The sequence below is a fragment of the Haliaeetus albicilla genome, chromosome 13 (assembly GCF_947461875.1).
Source record: "Haliaeetus albicilla chromosome 13, bHalAlb1.1, whole genome shotgun sequence".
In the NCBI taxonomy this organism is placed as follows: domain Eukaryota; kingdom Metazoa; phylum Chordata; class Aves; order Accipitriformes; family Accipitridae; genus Haliaeetus; species Haliaeetus albicilla.
Genome location: NC_091495.1, coordinates 34732901 through 34759956, shown reverse-complemented (window position 1 = coordinate 34759956; position 27056 = coordinate 34732901). Strand labels below are relative to the sequence as shown.

Below are 27056 nucleotides of genomic sequence, written 5' to 3'. Positions count from 1 at the left end.
ACTGTACTGGAGCTACAGTGATAACATGGTTAGATTTGATGAAAAAATCATGACCCAACTCCCAGCCAAGGGAATAATGATCTAATGTGCAATATCTTTAACTGTAGAAATCAACATTTGTTTTGCAAATATCAGAAAGCAAATGGTGTACCCATGTCTGAGCCCATTTTTCCTAAAGCCTATTTTTCTCTTCTGCTTGTTTGCAGGGGAAATAACTAAGTAAGTTCAGGTACATGTATCTGATCAGGGGATGCATAACAGATGAGTGCCCAAAGTGGAAAAGGAAATCTAGAACTGGGGTAACACCTGTTTGGAATCAAAGTTGTTAGCCATTAGTGAGCACTAATGCACTTCGTAATGTTGCTAAGCTTTTGGGAGGATAGGTATCACTTTGAGTAAGTAAAACTCATCAGACAAAAAAAAGAATAGAAGCAGAATTTCATATGCAGACCTAAGGTTCATTAACCAAACCATAATAAAGGCAAAATTCACCACCTGTCTGGCTGGTACTAATGCACATGCGTTTTAAACTTTCTTGATCAGAATTTATGTAAAGGTCAAAAGTAGGTATTTCTTTCCAAGTAAGGATAAAGGAGGCTTGTGAGTTTTCATGGAAGGAGTAGGGTTGCTGTCCAATTGTGACAAAGGTATTTTCCCACCATTCTCTTGCTTGAGTACCTTCCCTTACCCCACTAGAAATAAGCACTATTTGCTTCTATGGTGTCTTCTATGTAAAGGTCTAGAAGTTTCAGAAACCTCTATTAGATTCCATTATGGAGGAAAGGAATTGTTACTTTCTGCCTGCCTAATGGAGAAACGGGTACAGTAGCCCGGAAGAGATGCCTAACTTTATGCCTTGATTGTATTCTAATAGTATGGTCTTTTCTTTAAGCCTGTAACTTTTCTTATACCTTGTATTATTAATTGTGAAAGGGGAAATCTATGTTGGTATTGACTAGACAGTTCTTAGAACTATAAAATAAGAGGCTTCTTGTTTCAGGGATTAGACCAGAGGGAGTTAGGAAAGGGTGGCAGGGAAGAAGAAAATTCTCTGGACGAAAAAGCCCATGTACAGCTATCTGGGTTTTATTCTCATTTCTTTTACTCCTGTGACTGACTTCATACTCATCCCCCTGCTGACAGACAAAAAGATGATATTAATGGGAGATCAAGGGAGGGCAGGTGTAACATGTATTACACCTCTATGAGTGTGTGTGTGTATGTGTTTCAAAGGCTTGTTTCTTTGGGCGTGATACAGATGACTAAGAAAGCAAGTGAGCTTGTCAAATGCTCTCAAACAAGTTTAACAAACAAAACAGGATTATATAACTGGGCTGGTATGTGATGACTTAGAGTACTGTAATTACCTCCTAAGACCCAGATATATGCAGAAATCTAATTATCATTTTCCATCCTCTTCTGTGTCATCTTAGCTGGTCTAGCAATATCATTTGAACTCTTAAATGGAAAAATTAATGCATTGCAGCCCCAACCATTTATCTATTAAGAATAATATTAAAGAAAGCAGAATGAGGAAAAAAAAATAGGCTAAGCAATGAAACCCCATTAATCTGAACCTCAGTATTTGTGCGACTTCATAATATAATTTGAAGATAAAAAAAAATTCCCATGCAACTACCTAGAACAAAAGGCAAAGTAGATTTAGTCTCAAATACATCTTCTGACGTATTTATCTGTCTTTGGTAGGCTTACCCCCCAGGAGACTTTGGGGGTCTTTTGGGAGTTTGGCAAAGCGTTTGCTGAGGTACCACACACAAAGTTAGGACTTTATACAGGAAAAGAGAGTGTGTGTACAGTGACTGAGGAGCTATCTGAAAGGGAGAAACAATGTGGCGGGCTGCCAGGCATGCTGAGGTTAGTAGTTTAGTTCGCCAATGAAATCTGCAGGTGATGGAGGTTTGGGGGTGTTAATAAAACGAGGCACAGAATAGCAAGTAGGGAGAACTCAACATTTGAAAGTACCTGAAAGGATTTTATTGAATACAGTTTCATCCTGAGTATTTTGTGATTTCCAAATACTGAGTTCCAAGTTTGGGTGATACAAGTTGCAACTAATGAAATTTGCTACGATCAGGTGGTTGTGGAAAAGGCATATGGAAACCCTTGCATACGCCAGGAAAGATGCTCTTAGTCAAGAATTTTGTAAAGATGTTACACATCACTGATGCGCTGTCCTCTGCAATAGTGGTGTATTGGGGAGTTCTAGTGGACAACTTCAGCTACCTGTGGTCAATAAAGATGTGTTCAGACAGCAGCAAGCATGGAGAAGGGCCACTAGAACGAGCAGGGTGCTGGAGTACGTTAGTTAGGAAAATAAGACTCTTAAGAGTTAAGGCTAAACAGAACCCTGCTCTTGACAGATAGCCGGTCATAATGCTGGCAACTTGATTTCGGAGAGTTGAACAGTTTGGCAACAAAACGTTCTTTTAAGATGTTGGTGTTTGTGCTGCAATTATTCTTCACCAACGGCTTTCTACCCCCCTTCTCCTAATTCATTGAACGTTTGGGAAGAAAGCATTCTTCCTCCTGTAGCACACCTAAGACTAAAAAAACCCTGGTTATTTCAGCCTATAGGAAATCTCTTTTACCGATGTAACTAATGCCTGCTGCACGGACTCGTTACGCCCGGGCTGCAGCTTTTTTTATTTTGCCAAAATAATACAGAGGCTTTGGACCGACTTGCTGCTGAACCTGTCGAGTGGGACGGAATAGCCCATCCCAGGCCTGACGGCTCTTCTGACAGGAGCTGCTGGACCTTCTGTCGCGTTAAGAAACGAGTAAGACTTATTTCGGAGTTGGGAAAGGCAGGTTCTTGGCTCCGGCGCTGCTCTCCTAGCGCTCCCGGCTGCGGCAGCGTGGGAATACTACTACTGCTCGCCGCCTCTGGAACGGCGGGGAAGGGCGGGCGGGGGGCGAGCGCCTGGGACCCGGCTCCGGCTCGGCACGCCTGGGGCTGGCTCCGACCCGGTCAGCTCCACGTTACCGAAGCAAGGCTCGGGAGGCGGCCTCCCTCCCTGCGGCCGGCGCCGCGGGGGAGGCCGGCCGGGTCCGCCGCGGGCGCTGGGCGTGCGGGAGGCGGGGTGTGCGGGGCGGCGGCCGGCCTTTATAGGGAGCGAGGGGAGGCGGCGTTTGCCGGAGGGGAGCGGAGCAGGGAAGGGAAGGGAGGGCGGAGGAGGCGGTTCCCGTTCCCGTTCCCATTCCCGCCGTGCGAGCGCGGCCGGCTCGGTGCGTGCGGGGCTGGCGGCGGCGGCGGCGGGGTGGCCATGGCCTCCATGGCGGCGGCGATCGCCGCCTCCCGCACAGCGGTGATGAACGGCAACCGGCCGCTGGACGAGCGGGAGCGCAAGCGGTTCAGCTACTTCTCCTCGCTGAGCCCCATGGCGCGTAAAATCATGGCGGAGAAGGAACGGATCCGCGAACGCTACGGGCCCGAGTGGGAGCGGCTGCCGCCCCGCCAGCAGGACGAGATCATCGACAAGTGCCTGGTGGAGCCGCACGTCCAGGCCCGCTACGCCGCGCACCGCGGTGCCGCCCGCCCCGCCGCGCCGCCCGCCTCCTACCCCAGCCTCCGCCTCAACACGGGCCAGAAGGTGGTGCGCTTCGGCGACGAGGTACCGCCGCCCCGGACGGGGACGGGGACGGGGGGACGGGGGGAAAGGCGGCCGGGGGGGGGGGGGGGGGCGGCGCCGGCGGGGCCCGCCCCTCTCGCCTCAGCCGCCGCCGGGGCGCGGCGGTTGGGCTCGGCTGTGTGGGGGGGTGGGGGTCCGCCATGACGGGAGCCGGGAGCCGGGGGAGCGCCGCGGGCCGGCGGGTGGGGTGGCCGTAGCCCCGGTGTCACGGGTGGGTTCTTTGCCGCCGAGACCGGCGCTCGGCTGTGGAGAGGAGCGGGCCTTTCTAGTCGCTAACAACGGGGAGGGTGCGGGGGGGTGGGTGTGCGGTGAGGTTTCCTTCTTTTCCCCCCTCCGTGACTCTGCGGGAGGGCGGGATGGTACACCGTAAGCGAGGGGACTTGGTCAGACGGTGAGAGCACCAAACCGGGAGTTGGGCTGAGAGAAGCAGAAGTAGCTCTGAGGGGGATTTTGCAAAACGGAGACTTACAGAAGAGGCCGGTACCAGCTGCGCCCCCCCCCCCCCCGAAAGCGGGGCATGGCCGTGGCTAGCTCTGGAAACAGCCCCTTGCTGAAAACGGGCCGTAGGGAATGTTTACACCCAGTTAAATCTCTTCCTTTTTGTTTCTAATTTTAGACACGGTTAAAAATACGACACCGAAAACATTCCAGCTCTTGGTATTTTTAACACCTAGGGAAAAAAAAAAAAAATGCAGCCTGTTCCATGTCACATGCCAGGAAAAACACGGGTGTGGAAAGATAGATGGCAAAAAGTATGGATTTGGAAGCTTCCGAGAGCCATCTGTCTAATGGCAAAGTGTGGCAGCCTTTCCAGAAATCCACAGGTATAAGGGTACCCGGTCCGGAGCAGTGGGTCATGTTACCGAGTGTGATCCCTTGAAGAGGAAGGTCTAACAATGCTTGCAAAGACCTGGCGGTGCTCGTCAGATCCTGTATCTCTCTTATTCTGCATATGACATTTCCTTTGTTTTGTTTTCTTTTATATCTTGGTATGATTACAGAGCTGCTATCTTTCGCTATGTTCATGTAACATCTTAAAGTGACCTATTGTTGATTAACTTTAGTGGCTTCTACCAGAAAAAAATAATCTGCTTCTGCATTTGTAGTCATCAATCCGATTTAAAGAGAACAGTGCTGCTTTTAGTCCCTTCGCCAATATCCCTTGCAATGGGGTTTCTAAGAAGCGTTTGAAGCACATAGATACCTGGCATCGTGGTTCCTGACCAGCTTTGTGCTAGAAGACTGCTGCCTGTGTTTTACCTGTCAGGAAGGTGTGATGATGTGTCCCGCACACATCATATCTACAGTTAGAGAACATGCAGTCAAGCTCAATTCCGGGATACCAGAAATTCTAGGTAAATATTTGCTAGTAATAGACCATAACTCCTGGTGAAAAAGAGGTATAGAAGGATGCAAGACAGCAAATTTGGTTGTGCAAGCAGTCTTTGAAAGGAAACCTAAACCTGAAGTTAGTTGTGAAAGGGTTTAAGTTAATGACTGTGGAAAGTAAGTATATTCAGCTTTCCTAGTCTCAGACAGCTCTGAAGTGCTTTCTGCTTTGAATTATGTGGATCCGGAAGGAAAGCAAGCAAGTTGTAGGTTTTTGTGCTACACTGTATGGAAGTAATCATTTCCTGCTTGACAAAACAGCTAGAGAGTCCATCTGAAATTTGGCAAGTTGTTTTTTTTTTTCCCTCCTCTTTCCCCCAAAATGCAGCTATGATACAAATAGTGGTGGTGTTAGCGTTTGTGAAGGTATTAACCAAAGAAAGCATGGTTCATCAAACTACGTGATGCAAAATGTGTAATTTTGGAAGCATCTGCCTCAACTGACTTCCTCCTTGACTTCCAAGCTGGAGTTAATGTATATTGTATTTCTGAAGAAAAAAGTTTCCACTCATTTTGGCATCCTCTGCTTCCATTTTAGTTCTTCTAACTGCACTATTGAGCCTTGGAGCCTTTCCTGGCTACTCATCTGATAGCTTCCTCTCCCCCTGCTCCCTTGCTGGCATTCGACCTGATTCTTGGACATTTGCCCTGGCTCACTAATTGTTCCTCCTTGTCCTGCTGTTACAGAGCCACGGCATCTGGTCTCTTGCCATTTCGGTTCAACTTTCCAGGCTTGCAAATGCTTTGCCTATAGAGCTTTATTATCTTGCCCTCTTCTGGTGTGACAGCTTACTGAGCTGTACTACTGCCATCTTTCTAAGATGTAACTGCTGCACGTACCGTGGTCACCCAGCCCTTGCTCAGGGCAATTAGATCGGTCCTGGCTGCTGTCCTTGTCTCATGGTGGATAGTATCCTGAGGCAAGGAAATGGAGAGTAGTGTGCATACCTCAGAATCACTCGATGATGATGTTGCAGCGCTTTCAGCGTGAGTGTGTTTGGGTCTGATGATGTTCTTGCTGACACCTGCTCCAAAAGCTTCATGTTTCCAGGCACAGCTCATCTTCCCTGTTAACTGATGTTGAAATCTGTAGTGATCTACCTGTGCTTGCTTAAGCATGGAAAGTTGATCTCTTTCACCTCGTGTTCTTTGGAGGACTTGGGAGAAAGCAATACAAGGATGAATGCTGAAGATACTGATTTACCTATCCAGGACTCTCACCATTTCAGTCCCACTTTCATGCATGTGACCACTTTGATAAGGTGGTCCAGAGGATATATGTAGTGGTCTTGTATCTCTGAACAATTGGTTCCCTCTTTCTTGTCCCCCACTATTTCCCATATATCTTTTTGTCCTGGTTTTGGCTGGGATAGAGTTAATTTTCTTTCTAGTAGCTGGTATAGTGTTATGTTTTGGGTTCAGTACCAGAAGAATGTTGATAACACACTGATGTTTTCAGTTGTTGCTAAGTAGCGTTTAGACTAAGTCAAGGATTTCTCAGCTTCTCATGCCCAGCCAGCAAGAAGGCTGGAGGGGCACAAGGAGTTGGGAGGAGACACAGCCAGGACAGCTGACCCAAACTGGCCAAAGGGATATTCCATACCATGGGATGTCATGTCCAGTATATAAACCGGGGGGACTTGGCCTAGGGGAGGGATCGCTGCTCGGGAACTAACTGGGTATCAGTCAGTGAGTGGTAAGCAATTGCATTGTGCATCACTTGTTTTGTATATTCCAATCCTTTTATTAGTATTGTTAATTTATTGTTGTTATTATTATCATTATTATTCTCTTCCTCTCTGTTCTATTAAACTGTTCTTATCTCAAGCCATGAGTTTTACCTTTTTCCTTCTGGTTCTCTTCCCCCATCCCACTGGTGGGTGGTGGGGGAGTAAGTGAGCGGCTGCATAGTGCTTAGTTGCTGGCTGGGGTTAAACCACAGCACTTATCTAACACCAAACTCATCTCCTGAACTTGTAGCCCAGGACTGTAAGTTCTCAAAGTATAAGCCTCTCTTACATTTTAAAAAACACCTTTCAGTATGTTGTCTGTGTGGGAAGGCTATGACAGAAAATAGATGTGCAGTAACAGAACCGTGGCATCCTGTAGCCATGATCCACTCATTTCGTAGTGCTAGAGCACTGCAGCACCATGTGTGACTCTTAGCAAAAGGCTAGAGTCAGCTGAGTGCCGCTGCTCCTTCTCTTCCATGATCTTATCCTCATTGCGGCATTGCCAGTCTTGGGAGTTAATAACTGAAGCTGGACGTCCACTGTGAATGCAGTTCCTAAAGAGGATCGGTGCCAGGACACCACGGCTGCTTTTTTAATCTCCCATCTTACTGTCAAAGAACCGAAGGTATTTTTAAAAGTCTCAAAAAGCTTGATGAAAGAAGTGGAAGTATAGAAATGCTAGACAGCATTTCTCTCTCAAGCACAGAGTTGGGTTGGGTGGCACCCAGTTGACTTGGCATTTACCTGTGTGCACAGTGCTGTCATGGTGAGGATGCACGCAAATGTTAACACCAGCCCTTACGTGTTCACTGGTCTCGAGTTAAGGCTTCCTAGTTGAAATGGACCCCAGGATACACCAGCTCAATAACCTTGATGGGGTTGCAGGCCTTGGTATTTTCTAACACCACCTCTTAGAGAAACCCAACATCTCTTGCTTCTCTATCTTGTTCTGTTTTATAGAGTCACATGCTCTAGGTTATGCATGTATTTTTCATCTCTTCCAGGCTAATAGGGTCATTTAACACCTCATGAAAGAAGTTTTGTCCTGTTTGCTGAAGATTGACTTGCTATCCATTACACATGGGCCCAGCACCAGGAGACTATTTGCTTCACCATCATTTTCTGTGTCTAGACAGCCTAGGCCTTCTGGCTGGGGGCTTTTGGAGGCTGCAACCTTCAAGCAGAGCTTCCTCTTTCCCAACAAGCCTCCAATTGCTGGCATTTCTCCATTTATGTCTAGGGCTTGTAGGGGTAGAAAATAAGGTTAACTGAGCAGAGGAAAATCTGGAAATAGAATCTGGGATTGAATACAAATGTAATATAAATGGGCTATTTTAGAAATATGCCATAAATTATGAGCCATCGTGAGAGGAATAGGTGGAAAAACAGTAGTGTGTGGGAGGTATTACCCTTTGACCACTGTAGAGGTCAACATGGTTAAGGTTCTAGTTTGATGTTAGTTGCTGCCACTGGATGCTCCCTGTATAGTTCAGTGAAAGATAGTTTAGACATTCAGTTTACAACAAGTTCTCACTCTTCTCTTAGTACTGTTCCTCTTTATGTACAAGTATGTGACATACACATGGATTTAAGGTCTGATTTTTTCTTTTTTTTAAAGAGATATTGAGTATTTGAGTGGTAGTCAGCAGCTCAAAGAATTGAACTTGAAATAACTAAACTTTTCATGGAAGAAAATGCCATGTGCTTTAGGAAGTGGTAAACATTTCATGTGGAGGGAAGACAGGTGAGAGAGTTCGGTTAGCTTCATTCATCATCTTTTAATAGGGAAGCTTGACTTACCTACCTGAAGGCAGATAGAGTATTTGTTTTGCTTAGCCTTAAGAACTTTGACACCAAGCCAAAGGATTGACCCTTTTATCTCCTACTTAAAAATGCTTTAAAGCAACAAATATTCAGTATAGCAGTAACTTTTATGTTGGGCCTGTTATAGACTTGTGCTTTTTAAAAAATAAAAAACGCAGTGCAGCTTTTGAGTGCAGTTAAACCCCAATAACCAGCAAGTCCTGTTCCGATAATGCTTCTAAGATGCATTTGTTGGTGGGTTTGTGACTGCCTGGTTATTGTCAGCTGCTCTGAGCAATGCTCATGTCAGATATGCTGGCATGTTTCTACCAGTGTCTTCCATTTTGAAATTCAGATGCTGTTTTGCAACAAGCTGCCTACATATAGCAAATGTAGTTTGGGATTCTTTTTTATGTATTCTGCAGCTGGTTGTTGAAGTCAAGCGTATGACTGGATTTTTGCCTCTCTTTTGTCTTTTTTCAGCTATGAAATATGTTGCATGAGGCCCTGTTTCTTACAAATAGGTTCTTTAATGCTGGTGAACAAAAGTGTATTTATTTGCCTTCTTTCTGGAAGAAGGCTTTGTTGTGTGCTGAAAACAAAAGCTGATCAGATATGGATCGCTTCTAATCTGTGTTGATGATAGATAGCCTTGAAGCCTTTTTCTCTAGAATTTCCAATCATAATTTACTTTTGTGAATATTGAAATAGTTGATGCTTTTGCTCCCATTTTCTTAAGGTGTGTGAGAACTTGTTAATCCTACAGAAAGCAAACTTACTTCCCAGATTTTGTTGGTGATAAACATGAATCAGGCACATCAGACAGGAAACTGTTGAACCGTGTTGTTCTCCTGCTTCTCACTTTTTCTTCTGCATGTCCTCTGTGTGAGGGCACAAGAGGTGGAGGCCAGAAACTTCCTTCCCTTCCCTGACAATGGACAGAACCTGACAACTGTCTCTTTCACCCTAGCTTCAAGTACACTCCAAATAACTACAGACACTGACTCCTTGAAGCTTTGTATCCTCAAACCATGTCTTATCCTATTTTATCCTTTGCTAGATCCTATGGATGATCTCTTGAATGTGGGCAAAGCTCCTCAGACTTAGTGGCTCTGAGGTGTGCTGGGCTGTGCAGCCTGAGATACAATGAGCCATCCTTTTAAAAAGAACAATCGATGGTTGTTTTGTTTCAGGGAACTGTTCCAGCCTAACAAGTGTCTACTACTTCCATCTTTTGAAATAATCTGTGAAAGGCTTAGATTTTTTCTCTCACAAGAACTTTTTTAACAACCAGTACCAAAATACCATTAATTCATTTCAGGAGATTTTTGTCTGCCTAAGCTGGAGGTTGAGCCTACAAGTTGAGGTGCCAACAAGTGCAATGGCAGTGGAGAAGATACTGGACTCTATGAAGTGGGAAGCTGACTTGCTCTGTCGTATAGGGAATGATGTATCCTGGTCCACGACAACCTCATACCTTCCCTCTGCCTTCCCTGTGCTGCTTTTCTATCCCTGCCTTTTGTCAGCAGGGCTTGCTTGCAGCTGTGGTGTCGTCGCTGAGTTGAGGATGTGCAGCGAGCGTTGGGTGAAGAGGTGTCCCTCCCAGTGCTGTCTACGCTTGCCTCAAATAACAGGAAAATAAAGAACTGGCTGTCTCAGATTCAGGATGAGGATGGTCTTGGCTTGCTCCCAAAATTAAAACTGGTCCACGGCTGGTTTGTATGTCCTGTAAATGGCAAGAAGTCAGTTTACTTTAAACTCCTTAGGTAAAACCCACTGACAGCTATGGCTACGTGTCTGGAGCTTCGAGGTGCTGTGACAGCGTGTAGGAGTGTTACACTGTTCGCTGGCCTTCATTTCTGTCCTTTACTGCTGTGGTTGAAGTCGAGTACTGATTTGTCCAGACCCCATGTGAACAGAAGGGTTACGGTCCTACCTTGTGTGTGAGACTCAATCCCGTGGCTGGGGCTCTTCCGTCTCTCTTCCCTCCTGGACCGTGATTCCTGTCATGCGTGCTTCAGAAATGAAGTGCCAACTCCACCAGTTTCAGAGGCAAAGGATACGGTCTTAAAATGATTTTGAAACAATTTGACACTCGTCTGCTGCAAGGCATCCCACCTAAGTGGTGTGGCACTCCCATGGGGTCAGCAGCACTCCGCAGTGCAAATACTGATAGAACAGATACTAAAAAGCAGACTTGTGCTCCCTTTGTTTCCCTTAAACATTAATAAATATGAATATCCATTTCCTGGAATGAGAGAACCCAGTATTACACTTGTGTTCTCGGCAAAAATTTCCTGTACCAAGTTTCCTTTTTGGCCAGAATGTGTGGTCCAGCAGAGCCCAGGCCTTTTCTTTCAGATGGTCTCTATCAGCCCAGTTCTTTTTAAGAGCATGGGATTACCCTCATATATACACCACAAATACTTCGCTGCTAGAAACCCTCTGTTTCAGAGGTGAGTCATAGTTGGAGAATGACACATTTTCATGTTTAGGAGATGGTTTCAGACACTTCTAATTGAGATTTCATAGCCCTTGGCCAGCAAAATCTGCCTAGGGAGAAATAAGAGATAGCGGATCAGGAGAAAGCTATCAGATGCCTGAGAAACTTATTACTATAAAGGCAGAGGTCAGAAATAAGCAGAAAAGGGCAGTCATGGTAAGATGCAGGGTTCCTATGTTAGCTTAAAGCATGGTCTAGTTCTGTTACCCTTTGAACAGCAGGAGTGTGAAACAAGCCTTGTCCTGTCCTCTCCTTCCCTGGCCTTTCTCCTTCCATCCGCTGTTCCGACTCCTGTTCCTCCCCTGATGTACTGGGGTAGCCAAGCAGTGGTATACTCAGTATGGAGGGTGCAACTCATTACCTCTACCAGCGTGAACATCCAATGTACAAATGAGACTCATCCACGACTAGGAATAGAAGTGTGATAATTTTGTTGCAAGTGTGGAACAAATGTGAGCACCGATTATTTATTTCTTTATTTTCCACCCCTTCTTTTTTCGATGTGGGTCACGTGTATTTCTGGAGGGCATGCTGTGTATGAAGATGTTATCTAAACTTCCCAAATCGGGATTATTTTCAGAAAAATAGCTTCTTAAAAGAAGCTATTTCAGATTGGGATTTTACTCCAGACTTTCTGTGGTTCTTTCAACAGCACCGAATACTTATTTCAGACTGATCGTCATTGAAGTGGCATAATGATGTGTCTTGTCAGGGCTGGATCCAGCTGTGGCTTGGCCTGATGGATGCACAGCTGTTTCGCTGCCATGTGACTGCCTGGTTGCGCATGTGCTCTTTGGTCCGCGGAGGGGAGGAAATGGGACTTTATTTCCCTAAGGCCCCTGCTCCTCTTGTTATTTCTGTCCCTGTGTGTTGCTAGTGGCTACCAAAGAAAATGCCTAGTAGAAAACGGGAAATATATTATTTTAAAAAAAAAAAAAAAAGCTATCTTTTAAATCTATTTGTAGAGAAACCATATCAAGAGGTTTAGACCACATTAAAGCTTCATTTATTTTGTAGGTTAAATTGGTATACTAGTTGATAATCTTGCCCCATCTCCAAGTAGTGCTCTCGCTTTTTAGCAAGTTCTGTGGTAGTGGTTGTCATGCTCCTAGGAGTGCAATGTAATGTCGTCTGTATGATGCTCCTGAGTAGGTAAAGCTGCTCATCTGATTTTTAGTCATTCTTGAATTTTATTTCAGGACATAACTTGGCAAGATGAACACTCGGCTCCGTTCTCCTGGGAAACGAAGGTAAATGTGCAGCAATTTTATTTTTAATGTTGGTTTGTCATTTTATACTGTTCCTTGTGCATTTATATTGTCTTCATTTTGAGACTTGATAGACTAATGTCACCTTTATTCTGTGAGAGCTGTGTAAAGTGACCATCCTGCAAATGAAGCGGGACTGGTGTGCTTCGATTTACATCAACAGAAATACAACATGTACTTCATGAATGTTCTGCCATCAAGTGCAGGCATAAAACTGATTCATTATCAATTATTTGATTTTTCATTGTAAACTTTTTAAACAAATTTCCATGTTTAGCAAGACCAGTGTCTCAGATATTGTACAAACATAACTGCATTTCACTTTTCAAGTCAGGAGTAAAGTGGCTAGGAAATGGGGTGAGAAATGTAGTAACTTCATTGGATTCTTTCTTAAAGCCTGTCTTACCCTTCATCTTTTTGTTGTGTACTAGAATGTAATGAAACTTATTAACCTGGAGCTATGCTAGAAGCATTGTGTTATTTCCTCTCCAAAAGGCAGCTCCTTCAAAAAATAATGTCGTTTTCTGTGGTGGGTTGGGGGTTTTTTGGTTGTTTTTTTGTTTTGTTTTGTTTTCTCCTTGCTTTATCTCTGGTATTTTGTTAAAGCATAATTTATGATGGGATTCTCATAAGGCTAACACAGAGCCAGAGTTCTCCCTCTTTCTGAGTGGAAATATAGTTGCACCATATTTGTGATGGGAAATCAAGTTTGGTGGTTCTTGTTGAAGAAAGTCTGGGAGCAAAAACACAGCTTCTTGCCTTTTTCAACTGGGTATGGTGGGCATGTTAGTTTAATCATGCATTTCAGACTGTGTTTTCTGGCTTTATCTGCCAGAGAAAGCTGCTTCTTCCCTGTTTCCTCCAATTTTTGCCCTTGAACTGTGTAGATAATCATGTATGAGCTTATGAATATAATCTTAGCCTAATGCAGAGTAATTATTTGGAAATGCCAGTGAACACAAAATTAATCCGGTTGACCCTAGGCTTGTTGTCAGCCTTCTCTGCTCAAGGTCACTGCCTGTAGCTAGCACCCCATCTGTGCTTTGCAGATGCTGATTAACCTACAACTTGATGTGACTCCTGGGTCCCTGCAGCATACAGTGCTGCAGTTTAAGAGAAACCATTGCCAGTCTTCACTGGCCTTAGAACTCCATTGTAAGCTGTGGTGGTTCAGGAGCCAGTGGAGGATTTCCTGCAGTGGAAGCCTGGTAGCTCAGGCAATCCCTCCTGTCTTTCAGGGCCCTTAGAAGAAGCAGCCACTGGCTTTTAGTACAATATTAAAGAGGCTTTTAGTATGGGTGTACTTGGGTGAAGCTGTCAAAAAGAAAAATAGTGAGAAGAGTGTGGACCTCGTTAACAATAAGGTGAAATAAATCATATGTTGGAGACAGTGGTGTTGTCTCTCCCCTACTTTCTGGTGCAAACCCTAAAACTCAGTTCGGGGAACGTGGCAGCTCTAACTGTATTTCTAAGCTCTGTCTTGATAGGATTTTGTAAGTTTTAAATACTTGAACTTCCTGGAGATGGTGGTTTGTGTAATGCACCGACTAGTGATCCATGATGAGATGCATCTGCACTCAAATGGATTTTCTCTTTAACTGATAGTTGTCTTTTCTTTTAAATGCTTGTATGTCTAGTGAAGTGTTTTTTCAACCCAGCCTGTGGTTTATCCCTTGCTGATTAAGATTATTTTTTTGATCCTCCTGGTGTCTCAAAATAAGGGACTGCAATGGATAGATGCTCTAGTTTAATGCTTTTCTGTAACGAATGGAGGCTAACAGAATGATATGGGAACACTCTTGTAACTGCTGAAGAAAAGTGAGGTGGGGAGGAGGTTGCTTTAGAAATAATTGTCTCAGCTAATCAAGCTGTGCTTCCCTCTTTCTCCCACTCCCTCCTTGTTGACCAGAGAGAAAAGCTGTGCCTCAGCTGTAGGTTGAAAAGTTGCATGACCTTTTCCTTTAGCAAACCTCTAGAGAATCCATTTTGTCTGGCTTTACAGGGTGTGGGTTGGTTGGTCTGTGTGGGTTCTTCCTTTTGTTTTTTTCTTTGGTGCCTCATATTGTGTCAGTCTTTCAGCTAAATCCTTCAACTGCTGAGTCTTTGATTTCTAAAGGTGGAGATTTTGCTTTGTGCCTACTCTTTGATCTCTTCCCTAACCAGTACTTTAATAAGATAATATTGGAAGGCAATTTCTCCGTGAGGTACTGGCTGAGGAACAAGCATCCTTGCCCAATTGGTCCAGCATGGGGAAACAGTGAAGAAACCGGAATGAGCTGTTTAATAAGGTTGACATGTTGTAATGCACGTTCGGTGTCTTGTGAGCCAGATCTGTTCCCACTGTTATTTCAGGCTGTCAGGCTCTTTCCATTCCATGAGCTCTACCCCACGATGGTTTATTTTTTCCATAATATTCTTTTCCCTGATGTCTCTTTAATGCAGAGGGTTTGGTTTGGGGTTTTTTGCATGTTATTGCCATGATGATGAAATTCCTTCATTCTTTTGCAGCTTTGCATGAATGTGCTCTGGCTTATCCAAGGAAGGGAATGTGGTGTTCACTTTCTGCTTTTGCAGAGAAGGAGAAAACAGACGTGTACATCAGTAAAACCAATAGGGTCTTTTTTTTTCTTTTTTTTTTTTTTCCTTTTTTTTTGACTTTGAGGCTAAGAAAAGTAAAGCAGCAAAATTAGTATTTGTCTGTAACTAACCTCAGGAAAACTGAGAGGGTAGTGAGAAGAGGGGAGGGCATGTCTTCTGCAAGTTGGAGCCTCTCTCAGCTGTTAAAGTGATGCCAGTGGTGATTCCAGTTGATTAGGTATGGACAAATTTTTCTCATGGTAGCTAGTGGAATGGATTCCCTAATTCCATGGCTGTCAAACTTACCCAGAGAATGGTGTACTAAATTGCTGTCATTTTGGGCAGAACATTGTTGAAGGGCTTGATAACTTCATTTCTGTCAAAAGTAAACTTTCTGCATTCTTATTTTAAACACAAATGTGAGATATGGCTCAAGTAGTTTATATCACAGCAAACACTTGCATGAATATCTCCACCATTTTTAGCTGTTTGTCTTACCTCTTTATTTTTAAACCCTCAAACAAGGCTAACAAAGCAGAAATGCAATGTAAATTGCTGAGTTAGCTGTTAGACAGCATTTAAAATACTAATTTTTTAGTAGAAAGCTGTAGCACTTCTCAGAAGGAAGACTACTCAGGAAGCAATGAGTTCTCATGGCACTGCGAATAAACTGACATTTTAAAACTAGAGATTGAATTGGAGGGAGTGATTTAGTTCATGGGTGGAGCCCCTCATGAACATAACACGTCTTGAAATGTGGGTTACATTTTTAACTGGGTCTAAAGCCAGGTTTATGAATTTAGGGCATTCTATTTATGGCTTCAGGTTTAAGTGAGATGAAAGCTGACGTTTTGGCTGAGTTTAGCCTTTGAGGTTTCTTGGTTTGTTTGAAGTAGAAATTCAGTGAAACTCAGCATGGACCCCAAGATATAAATGGAAAACAAGAATCATGCCTGGGTTTGGAAACAAAATTTCTCTGCAACTCTTCCTGAACTCAGAACTTTCTGGGTTTGGTGTGTTTTTTTAAAAGAAAATTAATTTAGTAGTGGGCAGAAAATGTAATTTCAGTCTGCCACCTCAGGTAATACATTGAGTGCACAGAGCAGCATGGGAATAAGTTGGGATCTATTTCTAATTCATACTATTAACTAAAATAGGTTTTATTCCAAAGGCTTAGAGTTGACACATGCACATATAAAAATTTGTTGGTCTTGATACAGGTAGAATAGTTGCAAAGGCAGCTTTAGAGAGTCCTTTTTGTACTTATTTCTTTTTAACTCCTGGCTTTTTCCTCATTCAGCTTGCTTCTACTTTCAACAGGCCCTCAGACATTGTTGAAAAGAGAAGCCTTCAAAGTGTGTTTAAAAATAAACAAACAAAAAAAAAGCAAAAAGAGAAAGTGTCAGTCTCCAATCCTTTCCATAATCTGGTTGCTGCCTTTCTGTCTGAATTCTGTAATTATATTGCTACAGAAGTGATCTAATCCCAGCGATGATTTTGAAAGAAAAATTTGTTGCACTTAAAAAAAGTGGTTTGCAAACTGTTTCCTTTATCTAAAACTAGAAGACAGTCTTCAATATCCTTCTTTGTACAAGTCCTAGTTGGTTTTGTGTTGCTTTTTTTTTAAATGGGAAGAAAGTGGCAGAAAATAATTTTTTTTCCCTCCTTCTTTAGCAGCCTTATATTAGAGTTGTTTGTTACAAACTATACTTCAATGTGATTATTTTTATCAAGCTGGCATAAATGGCAATGCTTCCTTGGAAGGAGAGAAGAGTGATGCCTGAGGTTTTGGGTTTTCACTTCCTTTTTTGATCTAGACTACAGATGTTTAAAACACAGTGCTGCAAGACTACTGTTGACTATTAGTTCTTGAGGGAAAAAAAAAAAAACAAACAACAACTTGTGGTCATGTTTTATGTTCTTTCATATGGGTCCAAATATCAAGCTGTGTTCAAGGTTTATTTTAATCTGCATGGCCAGATGTTCTCGGCTAAGGATTCAATTACCTACATCAATCTTTAGATAGTTGGTTTTGAGCATAAAACCGTGCACATACCAGATACTGTCAGTATGAGTTTGCTCAGGCTAACCAGTAACAGTGGCAAACTAAAATGCTGTTCTTATCACCAAAGAGTAGATCATGAAATTTCCTCCAAAGCTCCACACTATGTATCTTTGGTGTTGTCTTTCTATATGGACTAAAATTACTTAGATTGTTTTTGAGTGCTTTGCTCTATTTTTGCACTTGCAATTGGTCTCTGCTGACTAGGGATTTCTTCCTGACTCTGAAAAGATCCTGAAAACACCCACGGTGTGCACAGGAAACGAAGCAAAAACTGCAACTGCTTTGGGTCCCATATTTATTTTGGGTTTGTCCACGCAGCAAAGCAAAATCATCTTCTAAATCATTTTAAACTTGGCTTTCTTACCTCTGCATATATCAGGCTGTGTTTAAAACAAGTTGCTTTTGACAGTGTTTCTGCAGTCTTTGTCTCAACAATTTGGATTTTTCAGGCTGCCAAGCAAAACAATTTGTTTTGGCTGTGTTTGCTTGGCTGTTTAGTAAAATACTACACATTCCTGATGAGTGAATAAGATGCTTAAAAAAAAAGGTCCTGGGTTCTTTGTGGTCATCTTGTTTTTAATATAGACTTACGAACTGAGACCCGATTTTACACAGTATTATTAAATCATTACATTCTTAGTGTGTGGTGCCTCTCTTTTAGAATACATTGTTTCCCATGAGTATATACAGCCAGTATGATGATTTGGTGGATTATCCCTGCCTTGAGACTGAAGTTAGGTCTAAATTTTTTAATCCAATAAATAAAATTCCTGAATACCTTAATATGGTCTTCTTAAGGAAAGATGGACATGCAGCTTCCTAAAAACTGCAATTTTTAATATTACTTATATTTATAAGACAGAAAGATGATCCAAGACCTAGGCATCCTTTATTTTAACCCTTGCAGGGGTTTGGGACCAGAGGGATAAGACTGAAAAGAACACAGACTTCTAGGTTTGCTCTGCCTCAAAATAGCTACTTGTGCATGCTTTCACATGAACTCTCTCTCCCTGTCTCTCTATCAATGTGTTGAGAATGACTTGCTCTTGCAGTATCTTTAAAATACTACTGCTGTTAATAGCTTTTATTTGAATTCTGATAACTTCTAGAGATTGCAGTTGGGACTGTAGTAGCCTGTCTGCAAACTCTCGAGACTTTCTGGGCTGAACAGTTCCCAGAAATACAATTTGGACAAATGGTAGGAAAAATAAAGTATTTTTATTTTATTCCATAGATGGGGAATTAAAGAACAGAAACTGTAGCTCATTCAAAGTCATACAAAATCTGTGAAAGCAGCTGGGGACTGAAACCCTATCTCTAGAATCCAAAACTGTGCCTAAATGACAATTCACTTTTGAGCATGAAATCTTACGCAGCGTTCAGTGTTTGCTTCCCCAAAGTGGCAGCTGGTAGAGTGCCACAAGTGCAGTTCTGCTGCTAAATTGTGAAGTGTGCAACTGCAGATCACAGCAGCTCTGCTTCAGCCCGAGGAAAGCGAACACACGGTATGGCCCTTTACGGAATAGCTGCTACTCTAAATTTGACTGGGGCCAGGAGAGATGTGCATCAAGATATTCTCATGGCTGGCAAACCTAAAGGAAAAGGAAATGTTTTGGGGGGTAACTGTCTTATAAATGTCATTTCCTTCCCTCTCCTGCTGACCCAATCAATTGCCAGTTTGTAATCTGATGTAAAAAATGGAGAGCAGAACACTAATTAAACTCACACTTCTAGTGTCTGGTGACTCGTTAGAACATACAGTACTGCTCATGACTTAGATGTCAGCATGGCGTCTTTCACGCATGGGTCTTCTCCATCTCTATGTGAAATTATCTCCCTACTTATACTGCTGCTCTGTTCTGGTGGGGTTTTTTGGGGGGGAGGGTGTTTATAGTATTTTATTGCCAATTTTGTGACTTAAAATATTGCATATTAATAATTTTCTTTCATCAGCTACATTTCTTAGGGGTTCAGATGTCTTAAGTAGCCTTGAAAGTCAAATAGAAGCATTATATATTTCAAGGAAAATAGAATAACTTGTGAGTGGTGTACAGAAGTTCTTGGCTTCTCAAGTTAAATGCTAGAAGCAGAATTATACATCTGACCTCTCGGGGCTGTATTTACATCATGCTGCGACGCAGTGCTTTCAAAACCTGTCAGGTTAGTCTTGTCATCTTTGCTTTCCTTGGGGGAGAAAGTAAACTTCTGAAGAAGTATTTTTGTTCAGATTATTCCATGTCAGCTTATGAACTGTTTGATCTCCGAAGCATACCGTGACACAAATATGCAATCTTAAATATTGGGTGGTCCTGTCTTCTGAAAGGGGAAGGTACACCCCATGGTCTCTGCTTTAAAAGGACAAAGAGGGCATCCTCTCCAGAACATGCATCCATGAGTGGGTTGGAAAGGGTACAACTGCCTGGAGTTGTGCTGCAGTGCCACGCCCTTCTCTATACTAGAAGGGGTCTGCTGCTTCCAAACCAGACCTCTGAGTTGATATTTAGACCCATATGAAAGAACATAAAACTTGACCACAGTTCCAACCAGTTCCAACCATCCAGTTCCAACCCCCCTGCCATGGGCAGGGACACCTTCCACTAGACCAGGTTGCTCAAAGCCCCATCCAACCTGGCTTTGAACACTGCCACAGATGGGGCATCTACAACCTCTCTGGGCAACCTGTTCCAGTGCCTCACCAGCCTCACAGTAAAGAGTATCTCCCTAATAATCTAATTTAAATCTGCCCTCTTTCAGTTTAAAACTGTTACCCTTCATCCTATCACTACACTCCCTGATAAAGAGTCCCTCCCCATCTTTCTTGTAAGCCCCTCTTAAGTACTGGCGGGCTGCTGTAAGATCTCCTCGGAGCCTTTTCTTCTCCAGGCTGAACAACCCCAACTCTGTCCTCATAGGGGAGGTGCTCCATGCATAAACAAACTATGGATGCATAATTTGCATCCATAGTTTGTTTATGCAGAATCTATCTAAGGAAAAATCTCCTGCTTTTAACTTTACATCATGACTTTTGTTTTAAAAAATAAAAAAATGGAGCACTAAGGTTTTTCCTCTTAGTTTTTTGCAGGCAGGGTGGGGTGTCAAGCTGTTTGGTAAATTGCATGTATCCTTGCACTCACCTTATTCTGGCTGAGCTATAATCACAGCTTGTTTATGTTTTGCATCTTTTGGTAACACAGTATATTCTTAATGAAAGCACGGAACTTGGTGCTTCCTTGCCTATAACCTTGGAAAAATATCTACTGTATCTAATTCTTTAGAAAGGTCAGATGTTAGTCCATGAATCAAATTATGTGTAGTCAGCTGCTGACTGTTTAAAAAAAATTGTTTTATAAATAATCAGTTGCTGAGTTAACATTTGTACTTTGATGAGAAGTTTCTGAATATTAACTACTAGGCGTGTGAGACCTGCTAGATCTAGAGTCCCTTTGAACTTAACATGCACAATAATGTAGGACTCAAGATCAAACACTTGTAGTGAAAATGATATGCAACTAGGACTTGTTTTAGACTCAGGCCCATAGATGCTATTGCAGTTTTATTCAGGAAAGGCCAGGTAGTGAAGTAGAATGGGGAAAACATCACAAATCTGTAATGAACTTCAAAAGTATCTATTAACTTTTTTTTTTGTTTGTAGCAAAAGCTAGTATTTGAAATGTCCTCTGAATTTTTTCAAAACTAATTAGGCCCATAATGACAACAGTGTCACTCTAACAGTAAATGCAATTTTAAATATTTTTTTTCACTGTTTGTTCCATTTTACAAGCGGAAGTCTAGAGATTAGGTTGTTCTTTTCCAGTACATGCTATGGTGCTGTGCTCCTAAATACAGTAAAGCTTGCATGTTCCTCAGTGAAATAAGGCTTAACTTTAGTGTCCAGCTAGTTGACAATCAAGATTACTGAAGTGGTGGTAAGTAAAATGAACAATTTGAAGTACTCTTCACTTTTGGGTGGCTTTTGCAAGATCTGTATCATGCTTTAACTGTGGTCACTTGCTTCCTTGACCCAGTGTTACCTCTCAGAAATGAGTATGGCTATCTGCACTGCAAGTAAAAACAAAACAAATCTCTGGAATAAGTGAAGAACTGGTCCTGCTGGAGTTGTTTCTCTTCCTTCAGAGGGGCATTAGAATTGTAAAAAACACTTGTCAACATATACCCATTACATCTAATCCTTTGTCTTCGAAATAGATGGAGTTGTAACATGTTGCCAACTATTTCAAAGACTATAATGGAAGATTACCTTTTAAACTGTGCTGTAAAGCTTTTTTGCTTTATATTTTCATGTAAAACATCTATGGGTTTCAAAATGCATCCACAACTGGTCTAATGTTTTAGTGCCACTTTGCTAATATTTTAGCACTGTGCATACTGTGCACTGCTATCTTGGATGGCACTGAGTAACTTGAATATGATTGCTTTCTCTGACTCCTCTGCAGCAGGTCTAGGACTCTTACGTTTGCTTAGAGTTCAGACTTTTAAAAATTATTATTTTTACGTGGCTACAAAGATAGACATTTATGGAGAAAATAAGTTAGCTTTGCTGTGGTGTCTACTGTCTGGGAGTTGCCTAGCTGTGGGCAAAGGTGTTATCTATATGCATCAGGAAGACGTTCAAAACTGTGTCTTTGTGAAGCGCTTTGAAATACTGTTTTTCTTTAACCCTGAACAGAGTCAAATGGAGTTCAGCGTTGCATCTCTGTCCATACAAGAGCAAGGTGGTGCCCAGTTGCAAAATGAACAGAGGCAGCCCGTTAAAGCAGCACCTGGTGTCCAAGTCCCTAAATCTTCTCAGGCCAGTAAGACCCCTGGCTCTGAGGGGTTGATAGCATCCAGAAAGGAAGAAGAGTCCTCCTTCTGGAAGATAAATGCAGAGCGTTCAAAGTTTGAAGGAGACAAGTCTGAGTTCCAGTCTCTGACCCCCAGCCAGATCAAGTCCATGGAGAAAGGAGAGAAAGCCCTTCCCTCTTTTTACAGACAAGAGTCTACTCCAAAGGAGGTGGCAAAAGCTGAGAAGCCCAGTGTAACTAAATCAGAGAAGTCTGTCGTCCCCAGCCTACCTTCTGTATCTCTTGAATGGGAGAAACCTCGACCCACTCAACTCCCTGTTAGTTCTCTAGATGACTTCTTTCTTCCTGACCCACCACAGGACCTGGCATCTTCTAGGACAAACAAGGAAGATACTGATGGTACTATACTTACAGATCCACAAATGCCTGGACAGGTAAGGACTGCTGTATCCGCTGTTCTTAGATTTAAAAACTGTATAGCACATTAAAATCTGACAAGGCTGCTCTGGAAGATGAGGGACTCCACAAAGCCTTAAGCCATAGCTAAGCTTGCTGCAAATTTTATCCTGCAAATTTAAAGTAGTCTATCTAACCAACATGTTAACTGAAATTGTTTGTTTCAGTCAAGTATTTTTTAATGTAGTAAAGTGCATAGGATAAAGGCATCATTTAAATATAATACCAGAAACACTGACATGGTATCCAGTGGCTAACTGACAGCAAGCCACCTAACAGTTTGGGGTAATGAGCTTGCTATAGCAAGTAAAAGAGTTGTTTTGGTTGGTTTTTTTTTTCTTGAAACAGCAAAACACTCAATGGAAAAAAGTTTTTTAACTTGGAAAGTAGATAAACTAGAGTCTAGGATACTTTTATTGGTACACACAGCATAGCAGCGAATGGCGAACTAGTTTCTCAGCTGTTTTAAGCTGTAGCCGAAGGACCACTTCCCAGTGCTTCGTCCCAGGCAGCTGGGCTGCTTTCAAATGCGTTTTCTCTTGAAGTCCAAAATGGAAATGGAATGAGCTTCCAGAATTAGCCTTCTCAATGTTGTTTGGGGTTTTTTTTAATAAAAAACCCCCAAACAACCCAACAACAAAAAGTAACCTTAAGAAACTCAATAGCCAATTGAAGCTATTTAGAAAGCTGATGCTGACCTGTGAGAAAAGAAAGGGAACAACAGGACATGACATGGTGAGGGAAAGAAAAGGAAGAGGTCTGAAGCCTGAAAACTGTGAAGTAGAAGAGTGATTCTTCAAACAGAGCTGTGCAGTTCTGTTTGGAATCTGTAGCATCACTCTGGCATAAGCCTAACATATTACTGTACACCTTAAGCATGTCACATAGCTTTTTCTCTACCATATTTTCCCAACAGTGATGGTTTAAATTCCAAACAAGATGATGTAAGGTCAGAAAAATGCAGGATGAGGTAAATACTTGCAAAAGAAGGAAGTGGCAGCACTTAGGACAGAACACTACTTAAGCCACTTCAGTATTTGGAGCCCTATGTTTAGTTATTTTTTTTCTGAAGCTAAGACATAATGCTTTTTGAGCTGTTTTGCTACTAATTGTGACCATGGTAGTCCTTTATATTTAATTAAAGGCTTTATCATGTTTTCCTACAAATGTTTTATTACAGTTTTAATTCCTTTGTGAATGTTTTCTAGTGAACTGAAATAGTTTGAAAGGCCTGATTTTTCTCTGTGGAGAAACAATCCTCCCATGTCAAATTGTGAACAGAGTAGCAGAGAAGATAGTATGACAGAATTTTCTTTGTTTCCTCTTTTCTGGATTATCTTCCCTATGTGAGGAAGAGAGCCATGCTCTAGAAAGAGAATCCAGAAACTCAGCTGTGTCCCTTGAATAGTCTTCCCAAACACTAAAATCACCATAAATGTCATGGCTAAAAGTGCAACACTGCAGGAGTGAGCATGTTCTTGATAGCCCAGTAAATAACTTGTCAACAAAGTTTAAACTGTATAGTTTTCTGGAAAAAACTGGCTGTCATTGCAATAGGGAATCCATTGAATTAGTGATGCTTACATTCTGTTTGTTTCATTCTCTGCAGTACCCACTCTAGTCTAAAAATTGATCTTCATGAATTTTTCCATGGTGAAAAAAAACCCCATGTTGCCTGCAGATCACTACAAGAATTTCATTTTTTTTTATCTGGAGTTGCCTTTTTGGTCGTTGTGAGTATTTTCCCATTCTAGCATTTTCTGGTGTAGGTTCTTGGGTATCATAGAGCAAGGTGAAGAACTTGAAATATTGGCAGACAGCATTTTAAACTTTCTTTTGTAGGCAGGCAGTCAAGTACTGAGTTTGTAATACCATAATTAGCAACCACATCTTACTACTTTTTTTTTTTTTCCTTGCAGACTAGTACAAGCAATGTTATCTTGAAGACTGGCTTTGATTTTCTAGACAACTGGTAAAAGATACTTCAAAATAGATCAAACCAATTTTGGGGAAGGAGTGGAATATCTTTCTCCTTGTATGTTAATTTACTAGCATTTGTGTCTTTTTCTAGAAGTAACTTTCAAACTCTTAAATGTTGCCTTTGTATAAACTTTTGTAATACCATATGCGTTTTTGGTTTTTAAACAGTGATAGAAGTGTGGTTTCATTTGGATATTTTTTTAATATCTGTTAAAATTTTTAGTAGCTACTGTATTGAGAGGATGGGAGAAGTTACCATACACATGTTAAAGAAAAAGAAATCAGAGTCTCCATATCCTGGAAATGGAACCTACAGGACCAGATTGCTGTTTTCAGTCAAAACCTTGCTAGCATGGCTTGTAAGAAATAGCACTGCACAATGGTTCCAAATGAGCAAATAATTCCATACTTCAGATAACTAGCAAAAACAGTATGAAAAATAAGCATACAGAAGAACTGCATTGATTTCTATATTTCATTTAGTTTGAAAGCAACTTTTTTACCACTTATTTGAAAACACTTTTCTTTTGAAGAGGGCAAAGGCATTGCCAGAATGATGGATCCAAAGAAGCACTGTGTGTGTACCCTACAAATCTGCTAAAATAACATAAGAGTGTTAGAAAAATGACCCGGGGAAATGACAGGTGTTTCTGATCTTTGGATTAAAGACTTGGGGGTGGGTGGAGGGGAATGGGACACCACCTAATAAACGGGAGAAACTGTCTTCAGGGAACACAAGCCTGATGATTTATTTCACTGCCTCCTTACTAGAGCATAACTCTTCATAGTAGTAGTGCTGGAAGTACAGCACTGGGAATTGCTGGAGTGTAGATTACCTTTGTGTCAGGAAACCACTATGTTTATGGGAGGTCATAGCAGTATAAGGCTTCTTTGTTTTTTAAGCAGCTTATCGTCTCAAGGACTCATCAACTTTGGTGCTTTTTCCTCCTTGTGGGTACATTCTCTTCAGCATTCAACATCTGGGTTACAGTTGTTCCCGAGGTGCAGAGAGGCATCTCAAGGTGGCCCTCAGCAGACTTGCCTCCAGTTCTTCTTTCGAATTACCTTTGTTTGGTGTTTAAAATGTAGAGAACAAGACTAGCTGTCATTTGAATCTGTCGTCTCTGAAATGCAGCATGATTTACACACTGACTCTCACTGTGTTTACCTCACCTTGAAGCCTTAATTCTCCCTACGCACAGCCAGTGACTGGTCTGCTCCAATGCCAAAGGTTTGACCTTTCCCTTTACCTCAGCAATAGTCCCATAGCATTTGTTTGGGGTAGAAGGCAAAACGCAGGGCTCTAATGGGTCTAATGGGTCCCAGCCAAGGCTATAAGAAGGTCACCATCTCCTAGACCATAATTGTGCTAGGCTTCTCATGGATTAGCACTTGACATTTGGTTCAGTGCCAGGGGCAGTTAAATGTGCAGAATTGGATGCTTCAGGATTTTCTTCTGCCTGTTACAGGAATAGTTTGAGATGTCCTGGAAGAATCCTTGCCTCTAATTGGTGTGCTGCTTGCTCTGAACAAGCAGAGGATGCTGATGGAGCATTAAAACTTACTTGCTGATCAAGGAAAATGCTTTAAGCTACACCCCCCCACACCCCCCACCCCACCCCCAAAAATAGAGCCACCAAGCCCAAAACCTCCAGTTTTTCTAGTGTTTTCTTATAAGGTTTGTTAGCTAAAGGGGAAGATTGCCACAGAGTATAAGGCATTGTGTAGCCTTATTTATAGACTTCTGAAAGCTTCTTTACATGCTTCTTGAGAGGTACAAACTCCTGTAATTCGTGGATATTATCTCTGCATTCAGCAGTTTGGAAAACACTTGTTGTTTCTACCAGCATGGACTTTACTGCTGGTTTTTTCTTAGCTGACCCTTTTTAGCATTTGCTACAAGCATCCAGCATTAATATAGCTTAGAACAACTTTAGCACAAATTCTTTAGGTGTATAGTTAGTATTGACTTGCACCTTCTTTTCAAAGCTGACAAATGTTAACCCTGGGGTTTATGGTTACCAGTGAATCTAATTTTCTGTACATTCAGCTGCTGAAAAGTTATAAATCCAACGTGAAGATGCGCATTCAAATGTTACTTTGATATGGGGAGATCTGAAAGCCAAGTCTCCTGCTGTTGAGGAGTGTAATTTTAAACCTCTGCTAAATACCTTAAAGCTTCTTAGGGAAGAACCTGGGCTGCCTATCTCTTCCATCGGCTAACTTGACCCTAATACACATTGGGACCAGCTGGTAGAACATGCTGCAGAACTTTTTACTTATCCTGGTAGGTTTTTCCTGTGCTTTGACAAGAGTTGATGCTCCTTCTTTTCTTTAATATGTTTTTATTAAACATTCTTACAAAAAAATTGTACTTGGTCACATTTTATATTAACAATGTTTTAATAAAGTCACTTTAAATAGAACATTCAAGGCGTTTGTGCTACTTTGTGTCTTGTCCTTTATACTCTGTTTTTCTCAGTGCCACTGGAGTTGTTTGGGGCATCTTGAATCTGCCTGAGAGGCAGCCAAGAGTGATCTGGTCTAGAATTTAGAAACTGAATTTTTCAGATTAAAAAAAAAAAATCAATATACTGCAGCTGGTTTTCAAGCTTTTAAGTGAGACTGTTTAGGGAAGTGTCTTTGCTTTATCATTTTATCTGACAGCCAGAGACAGGATGAGATTTTGGACTTTTTTTAAAGACTAAAATCTATTTGTACTTCACTCTGACTTACACCTAAGGCGCACGCTGCACGCGCGCGCACACACACACACACACAACCCCAATATCTTCAGGTAATCCAAAGCAGTATCTGGATCAATATT

The 27056-nt window shown here is 42.0% G+C and overlaps 1 protein-coding gene across 1 annotated transcript; it reads left to right on the top strand.

Moving 5' to 3' along the window:
- The first annotated feature begins 3164 nt into the window (after positions 1 to 3164).
- On the top strand, positions 3165 to 26655 carry C13H1orf198 (chromosome 13 C1orf198 homolog). The gene is made up of 4 exons (XM_069800779.1): positions 3165 to 3632; positions 12278 to 12328; positions 21676 to 22227; positions 24169 to 26655. The coding sequence occupies exons 1-4, from the start codon at positions 3285 to 3287 to the stop codon at positions 24223 to 24225; spliced, it is 1008 nt and encodes a 335-aa protein (XP_069656880.1). The 5' UTR covers positions 3165 to 3284; the 3' UTR covers positions 24226 to 26655.
- The last annotated feature ends 401 nt before the right edge of the window (positions 26656 to 27056 follow it).